We start from the raw sequence: 22,855 nt of genomic DNA, 5'->3' as shown, positions 1-22,855 counted from the left end.
AATAAGCGTAGATATCAATTTGTGCCCAGAGATAGATATCTCATTCATTTTATACTGAGACTTGTTAAAATGATTCACTGAAGAGATAATGAGCAGACATCCCACACAAGGCCACCGAAACAATGCGCAGAATGCCTGGCAGTCATCGGCACATGGTCGCTTAATGAAACGGCTTTACCCGAGTGGTGCAGAAAATTGCTGGAAAACAAGTGGAAGAGTTGATAAGGTTCACATTCATGTCTCCGTCGTTGTTCTAGTTTTCTTTGTGGGAAAATAATGCAGCCGAGTCAGACAAGAGCGCCAGAGGAGTTAAGTTAAAAGGTCCAGTAGTATGGTGTTTTACCGAAGTCCTCAAATAACCTTCAGCTTAATGATCTTGAGACTGGAAGAACTATAAAAGGAGCTTCACGCCATTTGTGGTTCTTTTAATAAATCATAACAGCGAGTCAAGTCACCAATGTTTGTACATCCCCAATGCTGATTTTGAAATGGATTATGTATCAGAATTGTCTTAAATTATTACATGTCTTTTTATCAAATAAAAACAAGCCCTGCATTCAAAACAGTGACATGCACACAGACACACATACAAATAATAAAATAAAGCAGATTTGTTTTTTTTAATCATAAATCATTGATTTACAAAACTTACAATCATGTGACAATGAATAGGCTGACATTGCTACCACCTCATTGAAAAACTGAGAAAATAATAAAAGCTCTTGCCAGATCACTTTAATACTTGACACGTTGGTTTGTTTGTTTGAGTGTGTGTGTATATTTGTGTGTGTGTGTGTATTTATGTGTGTGTGTATGTATGCTCTAGTCCACAGCCAGTGCAGAGGTAAAGCTGCTGTCAGGCGTTTCTGTAGTGTAGTGCAGTAACACATCTGCGGCCTCAAATTGTCTCTGTGTGTCATTGCAATGGCGACTCACAAATGGTTGTCACAGCGACTTGGTTCCAGCGCTTTTGCTATCGTCCATCTGTCTGTCTGACTTTTGCCGCTGCTGATCAGTGTCTCTGCTGCGGCTTTTCGCAACTTTTTATTCTGCTTTTCTGGCCTCTTCCCTGTTAGGTTGTTAAGGTCTGTTTAACACCTCGACAGTCTTACGGCCATAGTGCCAGTAGCTGTAGCCTGACACCGCAGTGGTCGCAGCGGTAACATACCTGCAATAAATAGTACAAGTCGATTTTCATTCAAAACATACATATAATTTCAAGTCATCTTATGGTCAACTTTTTATTTTAAATGTTTACAAACACAATTATGTCATTGTGAGCAATTATTAATCATCTTCCAGTAGGAGGATAGTTAATTATTAACTCTGAATAAAAATATAATTTCTAAAAATATGGGACTTGTGCGCGCCCTAGTGGTAGTCAGATACAATAATTGTGGAAACATCATTTTAGACAATATCTTGAAAATGAATATTTACAATAAGATTGTTAGGGGTATTTACTTGTTTTTTTAAATGCATCATTTAAATAGAAATGTTACCGATATGTTTATAAACTATGCTTTTGAATCAACTAGTGAAAGTTTAGAATTATTAAAATAGCAAACTTAATCTCCTTTTTATTTGCAGGTAGAAACTCATGCTACAAGTTGGTTACAAAGGCTTTAGTTTACAGATGTTGTCATTGCTATCTAAAACAAAATGAAATATGATGAAAAATGTAAAATAGGCAGTGTGGAAATAAAATCTGGAGAAATATAGGTATATTTTGTTGTGTAGATTAGTTCAACAGTTTGCTGAACTTGAATATAAATGTAGGTCACTGGGACACAATAAAACTGTTTATCCTGAGTTGGATCTCTGCTGAGTCGGCACACTTAATGTGAACACTGTGATGGAACAATAAGCGCTTGATGTACTTGACGGAGATGAAACCATTTAAATTCTAAACCCTTTGCACTATAACAATTTGTTTTCGTAACCACTACCCTGAACATAGATAATGATATGTTTTTTAAAATGGATTGAGATCTGTGTGTACACAATGTATGTGTTTTACCATAAGCACTGCAGCAGGACACAGTCTGTGTATTGGAAGACTGGGGCGGCAATAGAAGAGGCAACCAGAAAGAGCTGGATGGCTGTGTTCACCTAAGAAGAAAAAAAAATAAAATAAAAAAGTGAGAATAAAGAAATGGGACAAAAACCTTTCTAATGCGTCACTGACAAATTAAATGTAGCTCATAATTTTCTGGGTAAAAAGACGTTGAGAATGTGACAAGAGCAGCTGGTGGATCCAGGAACAAAACAACACTTTTCACAGCTAAAATAAACAAAAAAATAATTACTCCTACAGCAAACTACAGCAAAGTAAAAAAAACTTTCAAAGTACAGTGAGAGTGTGTGGATGGTTTATTAAGTTTATTTGCGTGTCCCTGACTCGCAGAACACATACTTTTTATTTTACTATACTACTACACACTGTAGCTGTCCTTAAAGTATTCATTATGCGTCAGTAGGGACATGCCATTTGATCATAATATTGTGGCTTGAACTTTGACCCTCTTTCTTATCTATGCCTAGCCTGGCATTCCCAGACCTGCCACTAGGCGCTGGCAAATTAAATTTGCTGCGCGTGTTGGTCTGGACACGCTCCGTTGAAGCTTTATCAAGAAAGCCAGAAACCTGGTTATGGTTTCAATTGGTTCTATCTAATATGGGCGCGCCAGAGCCCCTTATATGGTACTCTGGGGAGGACGTAACCGGATGACGACAGTGACGTGCATGCGACGTCGAAGCCGTGATAGTAAACATCAAAGATGGCTGCGGATATGTTGTGTGAGTTTGAGACTGCTTTGGCCTCGACCCTTAACGATTTGGAAGACGGCACTCAAATCTTTCATTAGCAAGTAAGTGGAATGTTCTATTTTGCCGACCGACAACGGCAAACGTTTAATTTAACAGTTTAACAGCTGTTCGCTAAACGCCTTGTGCATCGCTCTGATTGGTTGTAGTGCTATCCAACTGCGTGCAGTGGCATTTGAAATCCACGCGTAGGAGCCGCCCCTTGAGTTGGAAATTACTATTGATCGTGGCCAGACCCTCTTTCGTTCAAGATATCAGGGTCTGGATTTCCAGGCTAATCTATGCCTTGTATTGCTGGTAATTCTCTCTGCGGCTCAACATATATGACGGAACATCCTCTGCTGCAAAGGATTGTGGGTATAACAACAGTAAAGCATGCTGGTTTGCACACTACACAATGTGACTGGATGTAGTAGCTCATCTGGGTGTTTTTGACAAACTGCATTTGACATCATGTATTGGGGCATCCTAAATATTTTTCTGTCAAATACACAGCAGAGAAGCATGGGTATTGGAACACAGGGTGTGTGTGTGTGTGTGTGTGTGTGTGTGTGTGTTTGTGAGTACATCACCTTGCTGAAGAGAGTTGGCTTGAGCTGTGCTGTGGTGTAGCATGGGTTAAAAAACTTACTAAGGGTCACCTGGAAGAAAAAGAGAGACACTAATTTCTTTCCTTTACTTAAGATCTGTCTCTCTACAGGACTTTTTGGCCAAATGCTAATACATTACAGCCTCAGTTTTAAACTTCCATTCAATACAAAAAGGTAAAAATGTGCTTCTTTACAGTGAACAAATAATGTGTCTCACCGGTGGAGGTACAGTCTTGTATCTGACCCAGAAGACAGCAGTTATCAAACCAATGTCTCTGGAAATCACTAGAGCTGTCAGTAGAGCTAAAGCAGAGGACAATAACACATTATATTTTTGATACTGTGTAATCAATACTATGAAATGTCACTAAGATGGAAAAACAACACTCAGTGTAGCTATTCAAACTTAAGACTCTGACTTTGATAATTACTTGGAGAATTTAATGACAGGAGTCCAATACCTGGTATAAGTTCAGCGTAGGTGAGACTGACATATAAAAAGCTGATGAGGATTTTATCCGCCAATGGGTCGAGGGCGCTTCCCAATGCAGACTTCTGAGTGGGCCACGTTCTGGCAATATAACCGTCCAACTGAGACAGAGAAAAGGGTAGAAACATGTCAAGACATTTTAATAAAACAAAATGTATTAAACCAGTAAATGCAGCAACCTACAAGTTTATATCGAAAACTGCACATGAGTTCATGCCAATCATAACCCGTTTGACAGTAACATTTACCTGGAGTCTTAGGCCCTGTGTTTACAGGGTTTTTCCTGGCTCAGAATGGGCCTTTGGGGGGTCAGTACGCGACCAACTTTTTTTGGAGTCGCGACTATGTGCAACTGTAAAGGCAAATGGTTTGTGTATTTTAAGAGGGTGTGGGGTTGGGAGAGGGGAGTTTCTGTCAAGCTCAAGAGCATTTCAGTCAGCCTGTCAATCACTGCGTTACCATGGAGCTCACTGACGCTTGAAATCACAATAAAAAACCTGTAGACATGAAGTCAAAATACTAATAATGACTAGGCCTACCTATTTAATACTTTAATTGTTTCTAATTGATCTAAACCATGGAAATTACAAGAAGAAAGAAACAATCATAATCACGATTATTTTGAGTAATCACATTGTGTTATCACGAATATTAAAGACAGTTAATCATTGATTTAAGAACATTATGCATTTATTTTACTATAACAAGGTTTTTTTCTAATAACACCATGACTTTGGACTTTAAACAAAGGCCTAATTGAACTGAAAACAGGGAGAATAGAAATAGGCCAAATAAGTGAAACGTATTTTTAATAATTGAATAAAATAAATATGTCAAAATGAAAATAACCAGTTGTAAATGGTGTCGATAGGGCACATCTTTTGATAGCATTAAATGTAAGGGCATGATTTATGTATGTCAAGGAGCAGGGTGGATAGTTGTATTGTAGTGTTGACAGTTGTGGTGGCAGGAATCAAGGAGCTTTAAACTTCCTGTGTTTTTTATTCATTGATTGCTTGGTCATAGACCACTATGATTCGACTTAAAGTGAATAAACAAATTGGTCGGGATGTTTAGAGGTGCAGATCAGGTCGTATATGCCTTTCTCTCTCTCTCGCGGTCGCGTTACTCCCGTGTCCGCGCGTGACATATCTTGCACATTATTTTAGTTTGTTGTGAGTCTGAAGTGTTTTCAGACAACATAATTAGTTTTACCTTCATCTAGAAGTTTTTCAAAACACCCGGTAATGCGCAACATTTCCCTCCTACTCTCTGGACCAGCCGAGAGCTAAACTATCAGGTGAGGGAGGGGCCGAGCGGAGCTCACGGCTCGGCTGAAAGGGTGCGCTGCATTTAACAGCCTGCATGCCACGGCGTGCGGAACAATGATAGTTTAATAGCGATTATTTTGTTTTCATGATTGAGGGAAGCCGTAATAGTAATCGAAAATGAAATTCAAGTTATTGCCCAACCCCTCAAGAAGGATGACTTAAATTGGGCTGAATTTGGAGAGGTTTTAAATAGCTTTGGCGCTCCTGATTTTCCTTTGGCGCTGGATAAATCTGCTTTGGCGGGCGCCATAATTTTCTCTATGCAGGAAAAACCCTGGTTTATAAATGTCATTAGTGGCAATCCTCTGAGATTTCCAGGTCAACTGACTGTGCAGATAGACATAACAACACACATTCTTGGGAGGCATAAGTAATCATTTTTTGTGTGACCCTTTTAAGCAATATCCTGCATAGTATGCCTTTACAAGCCAATGGGAGACCCACTATATTTTGTAATAATTCAACAGTTCAGTCAAATATGTTAAGTGCAAAACAATTTGAATCTTTAAGAACTTTGCATTTCTCAATAGATGGAAAGGGATTGAATTCAGCACTACAGTGTGCCTGTGTCTTAGCCTGGTCCAACCAGATCATCGTACTTCATTTAATTTGTACAGAAGGTCTGGAAGTGCTGTAATTGGCAAACGTTCACTCACTTGGAGGCGGGTGTCTGTTGAAGTTTAAAACTATTGGATCTGCCCAGTGCCACTCTGGATTAGCCAACCAATCACATCACGTTTGGTCAGACGTATGTCATGAGCCGGCTTCTGGCGGTGCGTTTCAGTTGTACAGGGAAATAGGACATTTCCGACTTCACTATATTGTAGTCTATGGATCTACCGGTACCTGGCAACGGTAACTTGCTATATTCTAACGTTTAGTTATTTGGATGAGAAAGGTTGTAGGCGTCCATACTTTCCCGAGCAGATGCATTGGAACACAGACAGGTCGGAACTCGGAACTACCAAGTCGGAAATTTCCGAGTTCCGAGTATAAAGGAACGCAGCATTCAACTGAAACTGAACGATGACTTCGACGTCATCGTTCTCAGCCACTCGCTCTGATCACTGATTGGACAGCCAAAAATTTGGACGAGCAGAATCCCACTAACACACCCCACCCCCAGACTGACTACTGAAGTGAAATGAAAATTGAGCGGAAGTAGGTAGGCGGGCAGAGCCAGGCTACCTGTGTTTGTGTATATGTCTGTACTGTATATGTATTACCATGTCAGTAGCTCCAGCCAGGATAAACAGAGCCAGACTGAGGTGAAAGTGCTGCTCGATGATCAGATATCCCAGAAATGGAGCCAACACAATCCGACACACACACAAAAAGTTGGGGATTGTCCATGGGTTCTCATACTGCAGAAATAAACAAACAAGATACACGTGTTACTCAATAGATCAACAACAGCGAGTTTAACAAGTCAGAGACGAATAATAGCACTGACATATCACAACAGGTAAATCAGCTTAAACTTATTGCAGCAACATTTCTACGTTTGGTAGGAAACTGTGCCAATCATGTGCCATATACCTTAAACCACTTTTCGAGACAGTACATTTTCTGATAATGATTTGATTAATTACATGAGGATGCAATGTATTGATGAATCGTGTGTTAACAGCTGTAAATATGTTTCTATATACAACAATACGTTTGAATGTAAATCCTGAAATAAAAAGTTATACCATGAGAATAGCTGTCAAATAAATGAAGCAGAGCGAATAAGTATAATACTTTTATTCTGAAAGGTAGTGCATTTGATGTATCTATAATATATAATTGAATTGAAGTCCTGCAGCACCAGACTAAATCCTAAATCCTACTAACAACATTTAGTTTCCATCTCCTGTCAGTGGTGGTGTCACACAGTCTGACAGCTCTCTACTTACCAGTTCTTTGAACTTGAACAGCCCTTCTCCCGGTACCGGAGAAGCTTCTTTCAGGTCCGTAGATGGAGAACCGTTCGGGGTCTCATTGGTCTTTCCGCTACACAGCCCACGAGAGTTAGGGGACAGTAGAGACCGGAAACTGGACACCGACCTCTCGTGACCTCCCCTGTACACAGGGAGAGCGGCGGCTCCTACTTGCGAGCTCCAAGGGGTCGCTTTTACCTGCTGGAGGATCCCACTCCAGCACGCGACACGGCTGTCCGTGCCTTTGAGTCTGAAGAGCCACGCGCCGCTGACCGGGGATAGTTTGAGCCTCGCTTGCTCGGTGACAGGTGTGTGCGTGTGCCGCCATGACGCAGGCTCGTGCCAACAAGCTAGACGACGGACATTTGTAGCGTTGCGACACAACGGCGCAGAAATCCTCCCAACACACATCATCATCGTTTTCACGAGCCCACCGTTACGGACATGCTGGTCTCGTGCTGTCCGTAACCGTTTTCATAATAAAGTTTGAGATTGTGACGGTCAGAGCCAAAGGGACCCCAGCTCTATGCAGCAGGCTGCCATGTTGCCGTAAAGTGATACTGAATCCGACGTCGTAAACTCACCAATGACACTTTCGTTAACAGGGCTTTTATTTTGAAACTACCCTATGGAAAATACGTGATCTTGTGACAGATTGTTCTGATCCTAAAAGCATTTGAGGATATTTTTGATTTACTGTAATTATTGTATAAAATGAAAAACACATGTTTTAGTTTATTTTTTTAGTTATTTGTTTGAACATAAATCATTACAAACAACTACAATTAATTGTATTGTGATGTTTAATACATAAATAAACAACATTCTGAAATGTATGGAACATTAATTATTTATTTGCTGATAAATCAATGTTTGTTATAAAGTGCAGATCATACAAAATAAATAATGAATAGTAGATGTCACAGAACATTTAAACAGCATTGAGATAACAACACACACTTGCAGCTGTAGATGTTGACTTCAACGTAAACATTTGATAACAATATATTGGCTGCTAAATACCGCGCGAGAGCAGCTCTGCATTATGGGTAGGGAAAGAAACATCCATGCTTTATCAACCTTTTAAATGGTTGTTTGTTGTTGCAGCTGGAACATAGAAGCTGCTCTATAGAGGAAAAGCTGCATCACTGGAAGGGACTGTTGGAATGACATTGATCTTTACCAAAATAATAAACACCATAAATGCATACAAACATAAATAAATGTATGCCATTTTATAAGAATACACTGAATTGTACACAGTCAGCGCATTTAAACTGTATTCAAAAAGGTCTGTCAAATACAACGTGTAAGAGATAAAAAAACAACAAAATGCAACTGTTGTTTTAAAGTCACCCAAATCCTGGAAGTTTGTGCTCATTCATGAGACTGTGGTCACTGTCTTTTCAAAGTGTACACGATAGTCTGCTGCTGGTTGGTGGTTTGGTGAACATGTTCTGGACAGTGGGTTCCCCGTCGAGTTCTTTTTTCCTTTTCTATAAAAAGAGATTGTGTTGACCTATCACACTGACCTTGTAGCGAGGTCTGCAGCAGGGAGCAGGTGTGTTTTCCCACTCTGTCGCAGTGCTTAGTGATCAGACAGTCTGCAGCTGGTAAAGCTTGGCTCCTTTCTTCAGCAGGAAACCCTGTTCATTCAAGGAACTCAACAGACCTTCAAAATCCATCACCTGCAAGGAATCAAAACAAGTTTGTGCAATGAAAAGACATGGTTGACCGACAGAAATATCACTGTTCTATTATGCATCTCTTTATGCAATTCCACTTCTTTTGATCATTTCCTTAGGGATTTTGTGGGATCAAGGATTTGTGAAGAGTTTATGATGAGTACACGCCCAAATACTTTGGATTCATCTGTCTCTCTATTTCAATGCCAAATTTTCATTTAATTCTTAGCTGAACTGAAGCCCTGTCAAGCATAGATGACATTCTCATTACATGATGGATTGAATATCTTGTTTCTCACATACATTGATTGAAAATGACACAAGAGGTGTTTCTGACTTTCATGTAGGTACATCTGGCCTATTGTTCACTTGTTTGGATCTAGTGCATCTGAATGCTTTCACCTTGATGCTCATTCTGTCGGCCACAGATCGAATCGCCTGTAGGTCAAACTGCCTCTGATTGGTCCTCTGAGCATGTGAGTGCAGTGCGTTGACCAGTTTTTTTGCAGCGCCGCGCTGACTCATGCCGGCGCCATGCTGAGAGCGCTCAAAGTCCAGATTGCCCAGACCATCTGAGTATGTATCAGCCAGACTGCAACACAACACCAAACACACAGCAGGAGAGAGAGAGAGACGTTTACCTTTGGGGATGACACCCTCAACGCCAGGACTGCATTACTGACATAACATTTCTTAATAGATGTCATCACAGTTATCAGTTATGTTGTGTCTTTTTGGAGTATTTTATGTTATAAAAGACTTCAACGTCTTTTTCAATCACTTTCAATTGAAATAGTAAACATTTCACCTCATGTCAGCCTCTTAAATACAAGGAATGCGAAAGTAAACTAAATATCTATGTTCTGGAGAGTTGGTCGGAGAAAACAAGTTATCTGGTGACACCACCCCTTGGCAATTGTGATGGGGCATTTTTATTTATTTTCTGAGAATTGTTAGACCGCACTTTAAAGATTAATAGAGAAAATGATCAGATTCATGGATAAAGAAAATATTGTTTAGTTGCAGCCTTAAAATAACCAAGACTCCTTGAGTGTCACCTGTGTTTCATGATCTCCACCACATCCTCAGCATCACTCTTGGTAGCCGTCTCCCTGAGCTCCAGCCTGGCTCTTGCCTGTACAAAAACACACAAAGCAGAAAAGAGAAGATAGGTAGTTCGGCTTTATTATCGTTTCAGAAAATACATTTGTGTTTGTTGCAACTGACAAGAAAAAGGCGAACACAACCAAAATACCTTACAGGGAAAGACAGGCATTTCGTCAGCCAAGTTATCCACAACAACATCACCAACAATCAATAATTAAGCTCATGTCAGCATAGAAATAGAAATGTCTCATATCACAAGGATTTATTTAACATAGCTATACTGGAAGGTATGAAGGATCTCTGGGCACAGGTAGTCCACACAGGCAGAACCCTGTAACTTGGTCCTACTGAAATCCATCACATGTTGTTGATGTCATAATCAAGGGATATCCCATTTAAATGTAAGACTTTTTAAAACTTTTTTAATGTCACTTAAAAATTCAATGTAACGGCAACGTCAATGCCATACTGGCAAAAGTAGGAAGGATGTAATGGAAATGTTGACATATTTTAAAAAGGTACTTATAATATAGAACATTTATTATTAACTCAAATGAATATACTCACAGTGTTACAATAGCTGTGGGTATACACTTAATAAAAAATAAAAAAAGTGCTTGTTTGGCACATAACAACCCCTCTCCAAGTATTTATATTTTCCTAAAAAAGGGCAATAACAAATTGAAGCCCTTTGTTAAGAAAGTTCAATACTTTGTTTCTGAAATGTAATACTTTTAAGGCCTTATTTTGAGAATATTCAATTCCATGTTTTTATAATGCTTTGAAGTCCCTGCGGGTTTCCAGATAATACGCTGAATAGACCAAACATACAGACACCTACCTCAGTTAGTCTGATTAAAGATTCGAGTTGCCGTGTGGTGATGGGTGTGCAATCAGAAGTGTGTGCCTGAGCTCTCAGGGACAGGTAAAAGTCCTGAATGGTCTGTGCTGCTTCCGGAGATATCGAGGGGCGGACATACTGACGAGCGTAGCTGATATACTTCCTTAACAAACAGGCTGGAATGGCATCTACAGTCTCGTCGGCAGGAATCTTGACACAGACACACACATGTCTATTACGTATCAATTTTTTTTTTTAAATATTACTGTAGTCTTTATGGTGTGTGCCCCATTTTATTTAATTTTTTACCTGCAAGCGTTCAGAAAGTGGCAGGTCGGAGTGTTCTAGTAGGATGGACGTGGTTAATTCACTGTTAGTCCTGGTAACCATGGCGCTGCAGGTCCCGCCTTTTCCGGCCCTGTTTGCCATGACGTGTTCTGACAGGCGGCGGTCATGTGACTCATCCGGGATGTCCAGGAGGAGGAAGATGACGTCGAACCGAGAGAGAAGGGCCGAACCCATTCTAAAGACAAGAAGGCAATCTGTAAACCACTAACGGAACTACATTAACAGCCTCCAAAATCAATGTTATTGTTTGACTGTTGTTGAGATAACTTACTTCAGATTTTCAGACACAGTCTTGCCTCTGTTGTAATGTCCTCCTATGGGGTTTGCTGCAGCTATGACCGATGTCCTGGCCGGCAGAGAGGAAACTATTCCAGCCTTAGCCAGACTCACAGACTGCTGCTCCATGGCTTCCAGCAGAGCCTGCTGCTGGTTGCCCAACTTATCAAACTCATCAATACAGCAAATGCCTACAGAGAACAGACCGGTGTGAAAAAGGCCACCAAAATAAATCAATAAACATTATGCAAAACCGGCATGAATGCACTTTAGACAATGTTTCCACTCTCTTTCCTACCTTGGTCAGCCAGCACCAAGGCTCCGGCCTCTAGAGCATAATCCCCTGTTCCTGAGTCCCGTGATAAACTCACTGTTAATCCTGAAAAAAAAAGAATACTACATTTAAATTACCAACTTTATTATGCCATAACAGACCTGAATAACTTCCCAGAGGGTAACACAACCCTATAAAGTCATTTATAGGAGAGTAGTAATTTAAGACAATTTACCTGTGGTGCTTGTGCTGTTGCCACATACATAGATTCCTCTGGGAGCCACATTACACACTGCCTACACACAGAACACACATGTCATTTTACCTTACACACTGAAATAGTTTTTTTAAAAACCAACATATAGTTTCAACATACATTACACAACCTCAACTGAACAGTAACACTATGACATTGTTGACTGTGTTTGTACTAATCTCTGCCAGATATCACTGCTCTCTATTCAACTTGCTTTGTGTGTTTTCTGTGTCACCTGTAACATCTGACTCTTTCCCAGTCCGGGGTCTCCCACCATCAGGATGTGTGGGTCCCCTCTGACTGGGACGCTGTTCTTGTCTGCGTGTTTCTGTCTGCCTCCAAACAAAGCCAAGGCCAGAGCAGCTTTCACCAGCTGAGAACACAACAAGAATACAGGATGTTTGACTGAACTTTTTCGAAATGATTTGAATATCTGTTTACCAAGCGTGAATGACACTGCAATCATAAGAATCCCTTTATAACCCTGCCATGGAAATGTTAGCGGTCTTAATCTCGTTAAGAGTGCAGTGCATCACACAACTCACCAGGTGGCCGTAGATGACAGGACACAAAGAGCTGAAAGAGGCGACAAGATCACAGTTATATCTGTAGCTAAAACAGTACTGAAAGTCTGCACTCACAGTAGCAGGCCTGTCGAGCTGTAATGCTTATCAGATAACACACAAAACAAAACTGTTGGATCAAAGACAAAAACTTTAAGATCCTTCCTAGTTGGGGCAAAGAAAAGTCAAGTTTTGAAAATGATGCCAGAAGCCACTTAGTTACTTATATCTAAAGGTGTTGTCCTCTAAGCAATGGTCATTTGAGTGCAAGTTAGGAGCACAGACTCAGCTAACAGGCGGATCCTTACATAGCTACAGTAATAACACTTGTCTCAACTTAATTCATTCTATTCAACTTAACTCCAAAAAACATTTTTGAAATTGCACAGTGGCCCATGTGAAACCAAACTCTTAGGTTTTGCTCATAATAAAACTACAGGTTGATAAAGGAATGCAGTCACCTTTATAGACAGTTAACATGTCAATATCTTACTGTACTATTAGTCTCAACAGGTCAGGCTGTGACTGGATCTCCTGGATGGCATACAGCTCTTTCAGACTGAACTCCTCCCCTCCAGAACAATCCTCAAGTGACCCTCTTGATCCCTGACTGGACTTGGACTGCTGACCTACACATTAAGAGGAAATAACACCTTTATTGCTCTGTTACATAAAAGAAAACATAATAAATAACAACTGCTTCATTACCTTTAGTATTACTGACTGAAGTGGCTTCGAGGTAGAGGAGGAACATGCACTTATCCTTATTCCCCCGGGAACTACCTGCATACACATAATAGGTGTGAGGTTTGTGTGTGACAGAGTGGTTGTCAAGGCATAATAGAGCTTATTTTTTTTATTTCCTCCTTCCAAAATATTCATACTTGAATACAGGAGATTGTAGTTTATACTGTTTACAGATATAGTTAAATGTCTAGATATAGCTAACTATAAGTTACAGATAAGATGAGATAGAAGGAAATTATCTCGCAAGGTTGCTCCAAAATGATAGGAGGTGCATTTTGACCCAAACCCCTGCTAAAGTTCTTTACCCTGGTTTGTACCATCGTTGGTAACTCGAACAATCCCTGTCACAGTAACCGTGTCTCCAGGGACACAGCTGTCACAGAGGTCGGAGGTCAGGTGACACTCCACGGTGCGCGGGATTCGCCCAGTCTCCCTCTGCTCCCCGCCCATCAACTCCTGCACCCTGATCAGCACAAGAAAAAAACACATGTCAAATGTTCACTCAGGACTGGCAACAGACAACACTTTTGCATTAGAATACACAGAGAAAAGCTACAACTTTCCCACAAAATTCCACTTTTCAGTATTGAAAACCTGCCACTATAACATTGTTGTCGTTGTTGATACAACACGTTGAGCAAAGTGGTACTCTGCATGATGATGACTCATGCGGTAGCTGCCACTGATACAGGGGGTTATTTCTGAAAGTCAAACACATTACTCCTGTAATTCAGCCCATCATATCCTCTCAACTCCCCCTAGTATACATGTATTTCTCTGTTTTGATATTCTGGTGCGTCTTCACATACTCATGATCAGCATATCGAACTTCAAAGGCTCATGATCCACTTACTTAATGATCTGCCAGTCTACAGTGTGAGTAAGAGGAGAACTCCGACTGGGGAGGAAGGAACGACTTCGACAGTCAGGCTGGACACACTAGATGACAAAAGACATTAATACATACATTACATTTGAAAAGGTATAAATCAGTAATCAGATGTTAACTAATGATGTTATGTATGGAGGCTGAAAGTACATTGAATGCATATATCTGTGCAGTATAATTTTTGTATCATAACTTGTGGAATGATGTTGCAGAAAAAATGTGAGTTGGAACTGAGTGTGTGCATACTTTAATAGGTGTGGTGTATTTCCCATGCTGCAGTGGCAGAGACTGTGTGTGTGAGCCGCCCACGCATGTGAAGGCCATCCTGGTACACAGAGGTTTGATGTTGCTCACTCTGACCACGGTTCCCCTCACACACACCAGCCGTCCGAACACACTGGCACGCAACGTCCGCAACGGAGTCAACGGCTCATAGTTATACAACCTGTGGATGATGTACACAAATACAAGTCATATTCATTCCTGATTAGCAGTTGTACAGGTGTACATTCAACATATGGCTGTTTGTGTCACTGGTCTGTATTACCTGGCACTAATGTGGGGGATGTTGACGGCTGGTGTGGCGACGGGAAGCTCATCCTCTTGCAGCTCAGAAACCTGTTTCTCCAAATCTAAGGTCAACACCTGAAAACATTTTTCAAAATAAAAATTTCATTTTTAACATGCATTTTAAAACGCAACCTTCAGTAATTAAAAGACTTCTGAGAATTTAACAAACACATGCATCCATGAAAAGCTGTAACTCATATGAAAACATGTGTGTTTGTGTGTGTGTGTGTGTGTGTGTGTGTGTGTGTGTGTGTGTGTGTGTGTGTGTGGAGCAGCCATTATGTGTGTGTGAGTGTACCTGGTGAACGGCCACTCCCAAACAGTTGAGTATCAACTCTGGCTGTTCCTTCAGCTCTGTGGTCAGATCAGTGAGCGCTTCACGCACAGCTTTGTCTCCAGTCAACTCGGCATAATCCACCAGAACACTACCCTGACGCTCGATCTCATCCTGTGCACAAACATACAAGAACTGTCCGTTTACCTCGCATAGGAAACACTCATACCTCTGGAAACATTCCCATTGAAAGTATTTTTTTCCTCAGAAAAGAGCAACAGATAAAAAGATAGATTGACTATATTGAGAGATGATAAACCTACTGTTTCGGTTATTAAACAGAAAAATTAACATGCAGACAAACAGACAGACTGACCTTGTCATACAAGTGAATCTTGGAAGTGAAATATTTCTCAAACACTTTGATCTTCTCCACACTAGGTGAGCTCTCTATGAAGCCTGCGCAGACAGACATATTTAGGCACACACACACACACACACATCACAGATGCAGAAAATAAAAGCCTGATCATAACCATTATACTTTATGTACCCGTGTCACCATCATGTCAAACACTGCTATAAACACACACACACACACACACACACACACACACACACACACACACACACACACACACACACACACACACACACACACACACACACACACACACACACACACACACACACACACACACACACACACACACACACACACACACACACACACACACTTACCTTCTGTGAAATAGAGTCCCCATCCTTTGTACGGACACAGCACATCCAGAGTAGTCTGACAAAGGACTGAAGAGGCAGACACACAGACAGTAAGAATTGTTAATTATAAACTATACTGCCATCATTGCAGCTTTGTATGTACACATGTTTATTTTGACGTCAGCTCATGTAAAATTAAAGCCATAGAGCGTAACTTCTGTTGCCCCCATGAGTAATTCTGAGTAATTACAACAACACTGTCGGCGCATCAACATGAGGTAAGCCTTTGGTGATCTCACATGGATCTTATACCTTCTTCTCTACGTCCAGGTTTTCTCGCAGTAGAATCAAAAACTGATACATTTCTTGGGTGCTTCTTGGGATTTTTTTCTGAGCTCCTGCGCCAGTGTCAGGGGGCGACAGCAGTTTAAAAACGCTGCCATAATTAGACAGGTTTGTGGTGCTGATAGGCTAAATGGAATTTGTGTCAACTTGTTTGTCTACGACTTAATTGCAACAAGACATTTATTCATGGGAAAAAGTTACGCACTATAGCTTTAATAGTTTAAACAGTCTGTTCATTGTTGAAGATTTATTCAAATACAAAATGACATTATCCACGTTAAAGTGTATCACTGGATCGATATGAGAAATGGAAACACAAATGGAACTCACCTCTCTGACTGCCCCCGACACCACCTCCACCTCCACCTCTCCACCCTCCTGCCGTTGCTCCACTTGAACCTCTTCCTCCTCCCGCTGATCCTCCTCTCCATGGTCTACCTCTCCAACCTCCTCCTCCGCCTCTCCAACCTCCTCCATTACTTCCTCCCCCTCTCCATCCACCTCCATTACCTCCACCCCCTCTCCACCCTCCCCCTCTCCATCCCCCACTACCACTACCCCCTCCTCTCCCACCCCTCCATGAGCCTCTCCTGGATTCTTCACCACTCATTTGGACTTTCCTAAGACAAAACAACATGGAGGAATAGAACAAGAATTACTGGGCATGAAGACAGAAACATTTCAAATATTCATCAGCTACATTTACCAGTCAAGTTATTGGATACTATCAACCACAACGGCTGGCGTCCAAGCTGAGTGAACTTTAACATTACTTTTCCTACACACATAATTGTGGATAAAAATGTACATGTTATTGCTTTTCTTTTCTTTTACAAAAATGAACCAACACACTGACAGAAGAAGGAGGTCTTCTTGGTGGGATAGGATAACGAGAGTAAATGTGAACATATGAACAATACACCAAAACCTCTCTAAACTTAAAAAAAGGGGTTGAGTTTGAATCAACCACTATTTTTAAGGTTGTTTCTAAACTTGTAAATGTATTGCCATTTCATTACCACAGCACCAAACTCTATTCAAAACTGTGCAGATTAAATTAAACATTTGAGATCAACACTTTGGGCTAAACAATTACAAACAGCATGCAATGTCGGCATACAAATACTCTACGGAGCAGTCATTTATATCAGCAAATGCTGAATGTTTATAATGAAACAGTTAGAGTTCAAAATAAACGTTAGTAGTTTTGACATGCTCGGGGAAAACACAAACGAAACACGATATTTGTTAGCTAAATTAGGCTGTCATTGATAACGTTTAACACAATGTTACGTTTGAACTCCCAAAGGTAACAGCAGATGAAAACAAACCTGTTGTTTTGCCCTATGAACGTCGACAATATAAAGTTATTAGGCTACATTACAGTAACTCAAAATCGTTACGAACTTATTGTTTACACTCAGCGGTCTGTCAAAGTTCCCTCCACTGCATCTTCTTCAGCTGTTGATATTGTTGGAACAGAATATGCGCTTCAAGTCTTTTACCGCCCCCCAGTGGACACATACGCTTCTACAGATAAATTGTTCCAACGGAGAGAAAACAAACACAAGTTGAGAGGAAATTGTACAACGCTATATATAAAAAAACAGCAATTAGAACAAATACACCTGTAACTTTTCTTTGCTTGTTTTTATTGTCTTTTATATTGAATAAATAACCTAAAAAAATACCAACTGAAAATCTAATTTATTTATATTATCCATACACATTGATTCGCTGGAGTCAACCTAGGATACAAGGTGCTCTACAAAAGTCTAAAATAAAAATCATAAAAGTTCATATTCTTGAGTGCGTTAACAAACACACAATGCTTTATTTCACTGCACATATTGAAAGCAATACTATTGGTATTATAATTAGAATATAACACTTAAGAACTGGTTCCCTGTGTAGTGCTTCACCCATTGTTAATAAAACAATCATGATATTGCAATGGACCAGAGGCCTACTGTCAGGAAAAATAAGTTTACATGACTAAGAGGGCATTGATGATAGATATATAACACAAAAAGCATCTATGCTGTGTTGTGATCAAGGAAAAACATTGTTCTCTGTCGCCACCGTCTGGACATTTTCTGTCAGTACAGTACTTTTTCACAGACTGAACACAGATGAAATCAAATACAGTACATGTCCATGGACCCCATTATTGTTGTCTATCAGTTTTCATCACAACACACCTGCATTGTTACAATGACACAATAACTAGCAATAATGTGCGTACAGACAGTACAGAATAAGGGTTGATTATTCCTCATATTGCACATTTCAATTTATTTACCTTTTTTATATACCGTTTAGTTTTGCCTTACTTTTTGCACTATTTACAATCTATTTGTTGTATATATATGACTTATTTCATCTGATATAATTGTATCCTTATTGCACAGAAATGCACAATAAAGCTGACTTTGAATTTGATTCCAACTGCTGGGTTCTTAATTCACACAAACACAAACTTGAAGGAAGTCAGACTAGGGGAAAAACAATGGACCAAAATCGAAATAAGCGAGGAAGCTAAAAACAACTAAGGGATAGAATAGATGAGTACATTGATTAATTCAAGCACACGTTGCTGTTCTTCAGCCTATCTATCTATCTATCTATCTATCTATCTATCTATCTATCTATCTATCTATCTATCTATCTATCTATCTATCTATCTATCTATCTATCTATCTATCTATCTATCTATCTATCTATCTATCTATCTATCTATCTATCTATCTATCTATCTATCTATCTATCTATCTATCTATCTATCTATCTATCTATCTATCTAAGGACCCTCATTTACACTCATACTTACTGATATTGCACACAAAGTGGGTTCCGGGAAAACAGAAAACAGAAATTAGTCCCCAAAAGATAAATATATGACACACACACACACACACACACACACACACACACACACACACACACACACACACACACACACACACACACACACTCACACACACACACACACACACACACACACACACACACACACACACACACACACACATACCCTACCTATCAAGGGAGTGATTTGGAGGGAACAGAAAGACAGAACGAACGAGGAGAAAATCGATACCTGAAGTACTGTGGCCTGGAGTAGTTAGTGGTAATAGCACAGGGCTGAGAGGGATGGATGGGCGAGAATTCACACATACACACGCAAGCATGCACGCATGCATGCATGCACACACACACACACACACACACACACACACACACACACACACACACACACACACACACACACACACACACACACACACAAAGCTAAAAAATAGCTCTTGTGAGGGAAGAAGCCTTAGAAAAGAGACAGGAGGGGGAGACATAACCTTATTCTTCCCTATCATTATCCTCATAACGCTGAGTAATGAAATACGACATCCTTTTCTTTGTGTGTGTGTGTGTCCTGTCTCAAACCTTCACACTCAGTCGTCTTTAGTGATTTAGTTTTTGGGACGATAAGTGGTGTTCCTCGGAGAGAGATTGGAGAAAGTGAAGGACTGGAGGACAGCCACAGACAGATGGATGGAGAGACAATGAAGCTGTGACACTCATCAAGGCATTTCATCTCAACTTGATCAATCAGTGGAAGACGTCTCACAAAAATCAATACAAATTCAAGGCGAATTAGCACAAAAAAGGAGGGATGGCTTTACAATATGGTTTGCTTTTCAGCCTGAGTTTGTGACCCCAAAAGTTAAGTAGCTGCATGGCTGCTGGGTTGTGACATTACAAGAGCATCAATTATGTTTTAAATGAGTCATGGTTGTCAGGGGGAGAGACTCCATTTATTCCCTGTTAGGGAGAGGAGAAGTTTATATCAAATTAAACTGAGTTGTTTTCACAGCAGCAATCCTCTGTCAAGTTGTAAGACGATATCGCACATCAATTCTGTAACATAACTGAAGAAGTCCAGTTTATTTATGTTAGATTCTCACTGGAATTATGGTAGAAAGAAAACACAGGAAGCTTAAAAAACTGTATCCAAGGGTACAGGGTGGCTCATTCTATTGCATTGCACATTGATCAATTGTGGCTCCAGGAGAGCAGCGCAGGTCGATAGGTGCAGGCAGGGGGCCATCACCTGTTTGCTGCAAAGAGAAATTGAGCTGTCAAACTCCTTTTCTTCAATGTTTTTAACATCTTTCTCTGAGAACACCCCGTGTGGAACCTTTCTGGCAGAAATTGTACTGAAAACCAAACCAAAGCCAGCCTACAGTTTTACACCTAGAAAATTGCCTTTTAAATTTGATCTATCTCCATATTTGAATAGTTTGCCAGTTTATTTACCAATATATGGTGACAGAAAAGCGCAATGTTTCGGTATAGTTGTAACAGCCTGCATCCGGCCTTTGCACACCAGACGCGTTTTATTTGTGCGATTAATTCGCCCGTTAACCATTTCTATCGAACGTATGTATAGTCAATACAAGCTTGCATATCAACAATGTTATTTTGTTAGCGAAATTGTGGCTTTTATTTTTTTGAACTGAGTTTGATTTTTCTAGGACGTCGCTTCCGATAGTGAGACGCATCAAAACTCGTATTCCAATTTATTTGCTTTTGCGTGCCGTTTATTCGCGTCACGCCCGGTGTACAATGGCCTTTTAAGTTCAGTCTCCAGCAGTTTTGAGCAAAGAAAGCCATACCCGAAATGTAAATTGTTAAATTGAGTGGTAAAGTGGTTGAGCAATGAAAAATAATCAAGTGATCTGATTAATTTGAACTCGATCTAATTGAAACAATCGGAATGTGATGAATTTAGAGCCATGTTTATATTTCCATTCAGATTCCATTTATTTCCATTCATAATTTTCAACCCACAAAAAGATCTGACAGAGACACACAGACACACGCACGCACGCACGCACGCACGCACGCACACACACACACACACACACACACACCCTTAGATGAATTTACCATCAAATAAACACAAACACACGACAAGCACACATAGTAATACCAACCAAACTCAAACACACATTCTGGAAAAAGCTGCTCTGGCAATTTTCCATTGAGCCCTGCTGACATTTCTGCCATCCCTACACTCCCCCCTGACAATTATTACGGATGGGGCTATTTAAGCTGTTATCTGAGAGGAACAACAGAGACTTGGAAACAAAGCAACTGAAACCTGTCTCCTGTGACCCCCTGTGAGCGGCAACTTTCTTTCTTAGTTCACCTCTGATGTTAGTGTTGAAAACAGCATCCTATTTGGGCGACTCTGACCCACAATCCGGTGCGCACGTGAAGTGACGTCACATCGACGAAGCCTCCATATGAAAACAAACGGGGATGCAGAAAGAGAAATTATTCTCACCCAACTAGCAGACGATACTACATTATTTAAAAAAAATGCCAGCCAAGTGCCAATTGCTATCAAAAAAATTTAATTATTTTCCGCAGATTCTGGACTCTGCTTAAATCTGAAGAAATGTGAACTTTTTTCCCTTAAAGAAAGCGACACTTCCCAGGTCTGTAACATACCAGTCAAAGATAAGATTACTGTAATGAAAAATGAGGAGGAAAGGTGTTCTGTAAACTTTAATTTGATTAGTGAAACACACACACACACACACACACACACACACACACACACACACACACACACACACACAGACAGAGACACACACACACACACAGACAGAGACATAAACACACAGACAGACATAAACACACAGACAAGACCTCTTGAAAGGAAATTGAATGTTCTAAACCACTGTGCAAAGACTCAGTAATATTTCAGTTGAACGTCTTTATTGACACACCGTATGAGAGTGAGTGTGTCTGTGCTTGTTTTTTTACGACTGCATATTAACTCTGCACCCCAGTACGTCTGTTTCTTCATCTCAACTAATTTGTGTTTTTAGTGCACACAAATGGGCTATTATGAAACATACACCGCATAAAGTTGTAGTTGTAGTTGTAAGTGTGTGTGTGTGTGTGTGTGTGTGTGTGTGTGTGTGTGTGTGTGTGTGTGTGTGTGTGTGTTTGTTTGGCATGTGTTTGTGTGTGTACATGGTGGGAGGTTGAGAGAGTGAGTGTCAATTTAGCAAAAGAGTTTCTTTCTAGTCATCAGTTTTAAGCGATGAGGATGGATTAGCTAAACTCAGTCAATTACATTTTTATATTTCCCAGGAGGCAACAATTAGCTCACAAGTGCCGATTTACAAGGCCGCAATTACAACTGCAGACCCCGGATGAAATGTGCAATTAGCATAACATTGTGTAGATTTGGAGGGAAATGTAAACATGTTAGCCGTGTTAATTGTCCCCCGTGTTAATGAGTTTGCTATCTTTAACAATTACCCCTAATTGAAAGCTTTGTCTGAAAAACAGTGCCCCTTTCCAGCTGTATTATTGGTTTATTTATATCAACCTTTTATCTGAAATTAGTTAAATTTTCTATAGAGGAAAATTAATTTGAAGAAGAAATCTTTATCGTTTAATTGTGCTGCCCTATACATGTCATTGAAATCCTCGTTGTGTCTTTAAAGTGAAACTAAAATGGACACCCAGCAATGGGTTTACAATAATTTACTGTTGTGTGGATGAGAAAAAAACACATGCTCTCTCTCTCTCTCTCTCTCTCTCTCTCTCAGTTAGCTTATTATAGGTGCAGAGATGTGACAAAGTTTATACGGTTCCCAGGGATTATTTCCTTTCACTTATCCCTGTGATTGTCATGTGATTGACACTAAGCAGAGGGTTACTTAAACCACACACCGATATGCAAGAGCTCAACGCGGGGCACAATGAAATATCGACGAAACA

The 22,855-nt window shown here is 40.2% G+C and overlaps 2 protein-coding genes across 2 annotated transcripts; both read right to left on the bottom strand.

Moving 5' to 3' along the window:
- Positions 1-409: 409 nt before the first annotated feature.
- Positions 410-7,701, bottom strand: crls1 (cardiolipin synthase 1). The gene is made up of 7 exons (XM_080037058.1): positions 7,136-7,701; positions 6,464-6,601; positions 3,878-4,007; positions 3,634-3,719; positions 3,399-3,467; positions 2,021-2,112; positions 410-1,168 (listed from the first exon to the last, which is right to left on the bottom strand). Exons 1-7 carry the CDS (start codon positions 7,574-7,576, stop codon positions 1,081-1,083), a joined length of 1,044 nt encoding a protein of 347 aa, XP_079893184.1. The 5' UTR covers positions 7,577-7,701; the 3' UTR covers positions 410-1,080.
- A 479-nt stretch (positions 7,702-8,180) lies between these two features.
- mcm8 (minichromosome maintenance 8 homologous recombination repair factor) lies at positions 8,181-16,664 on the bottom strand (the record flags this gene model as incomplete). The annotated part of the gene is made up of 20 exons (XM_080036643.1): positions 8,181-8,847; positions 9,247-9,436; positions 9,903-9,979; positions 10,793-11,002; positions 11,102-11,315; positions 11,412-11,607; positions 11,715-11,795; positions 11,926-11,986; positions 12,182-12,319; positions 12,492-12,522; positions 13,003-13,138; positions 13,218-13,292; positions 13,562-13,719; positions 14,110-14,195; positions 14,392-14,590; positions 14,693-14,790; positions 15,014-15,163; positions 15,366-15,448; positions 15,731-15,796; positions 16,385-16,664. The coding sequence occupies 20 exons, from the start codon at positions 16,662-16,664 to the stop codon at positions 8,755-8,757; spliced, it is 2,622 nt and encodes an 873-aa protein (XP_079892769.1). The 3' UTR covers positions 8,181-8,754.
- Between the last annotated feature and the right edge of the window lie 6,191 nt (positions 16,665-22,855).

Source organism: Ammodytes marinus (genome assembly GCF_949987685.1).
Source record: "Ammodytes marinus genome assembly, chromosome: 11".
Taxonomy (NCBI): Eukaryota; Metazoa; Chordata; class Actinopteri; order Uranoscopiformes; family Ammodytidae; genus Ammodytes; species Ammodytes marinus.
Note: the sequence above shows the minus strand (reverse complement) of the source record. Positions and strands in the feature narration are given on the sequence as shown.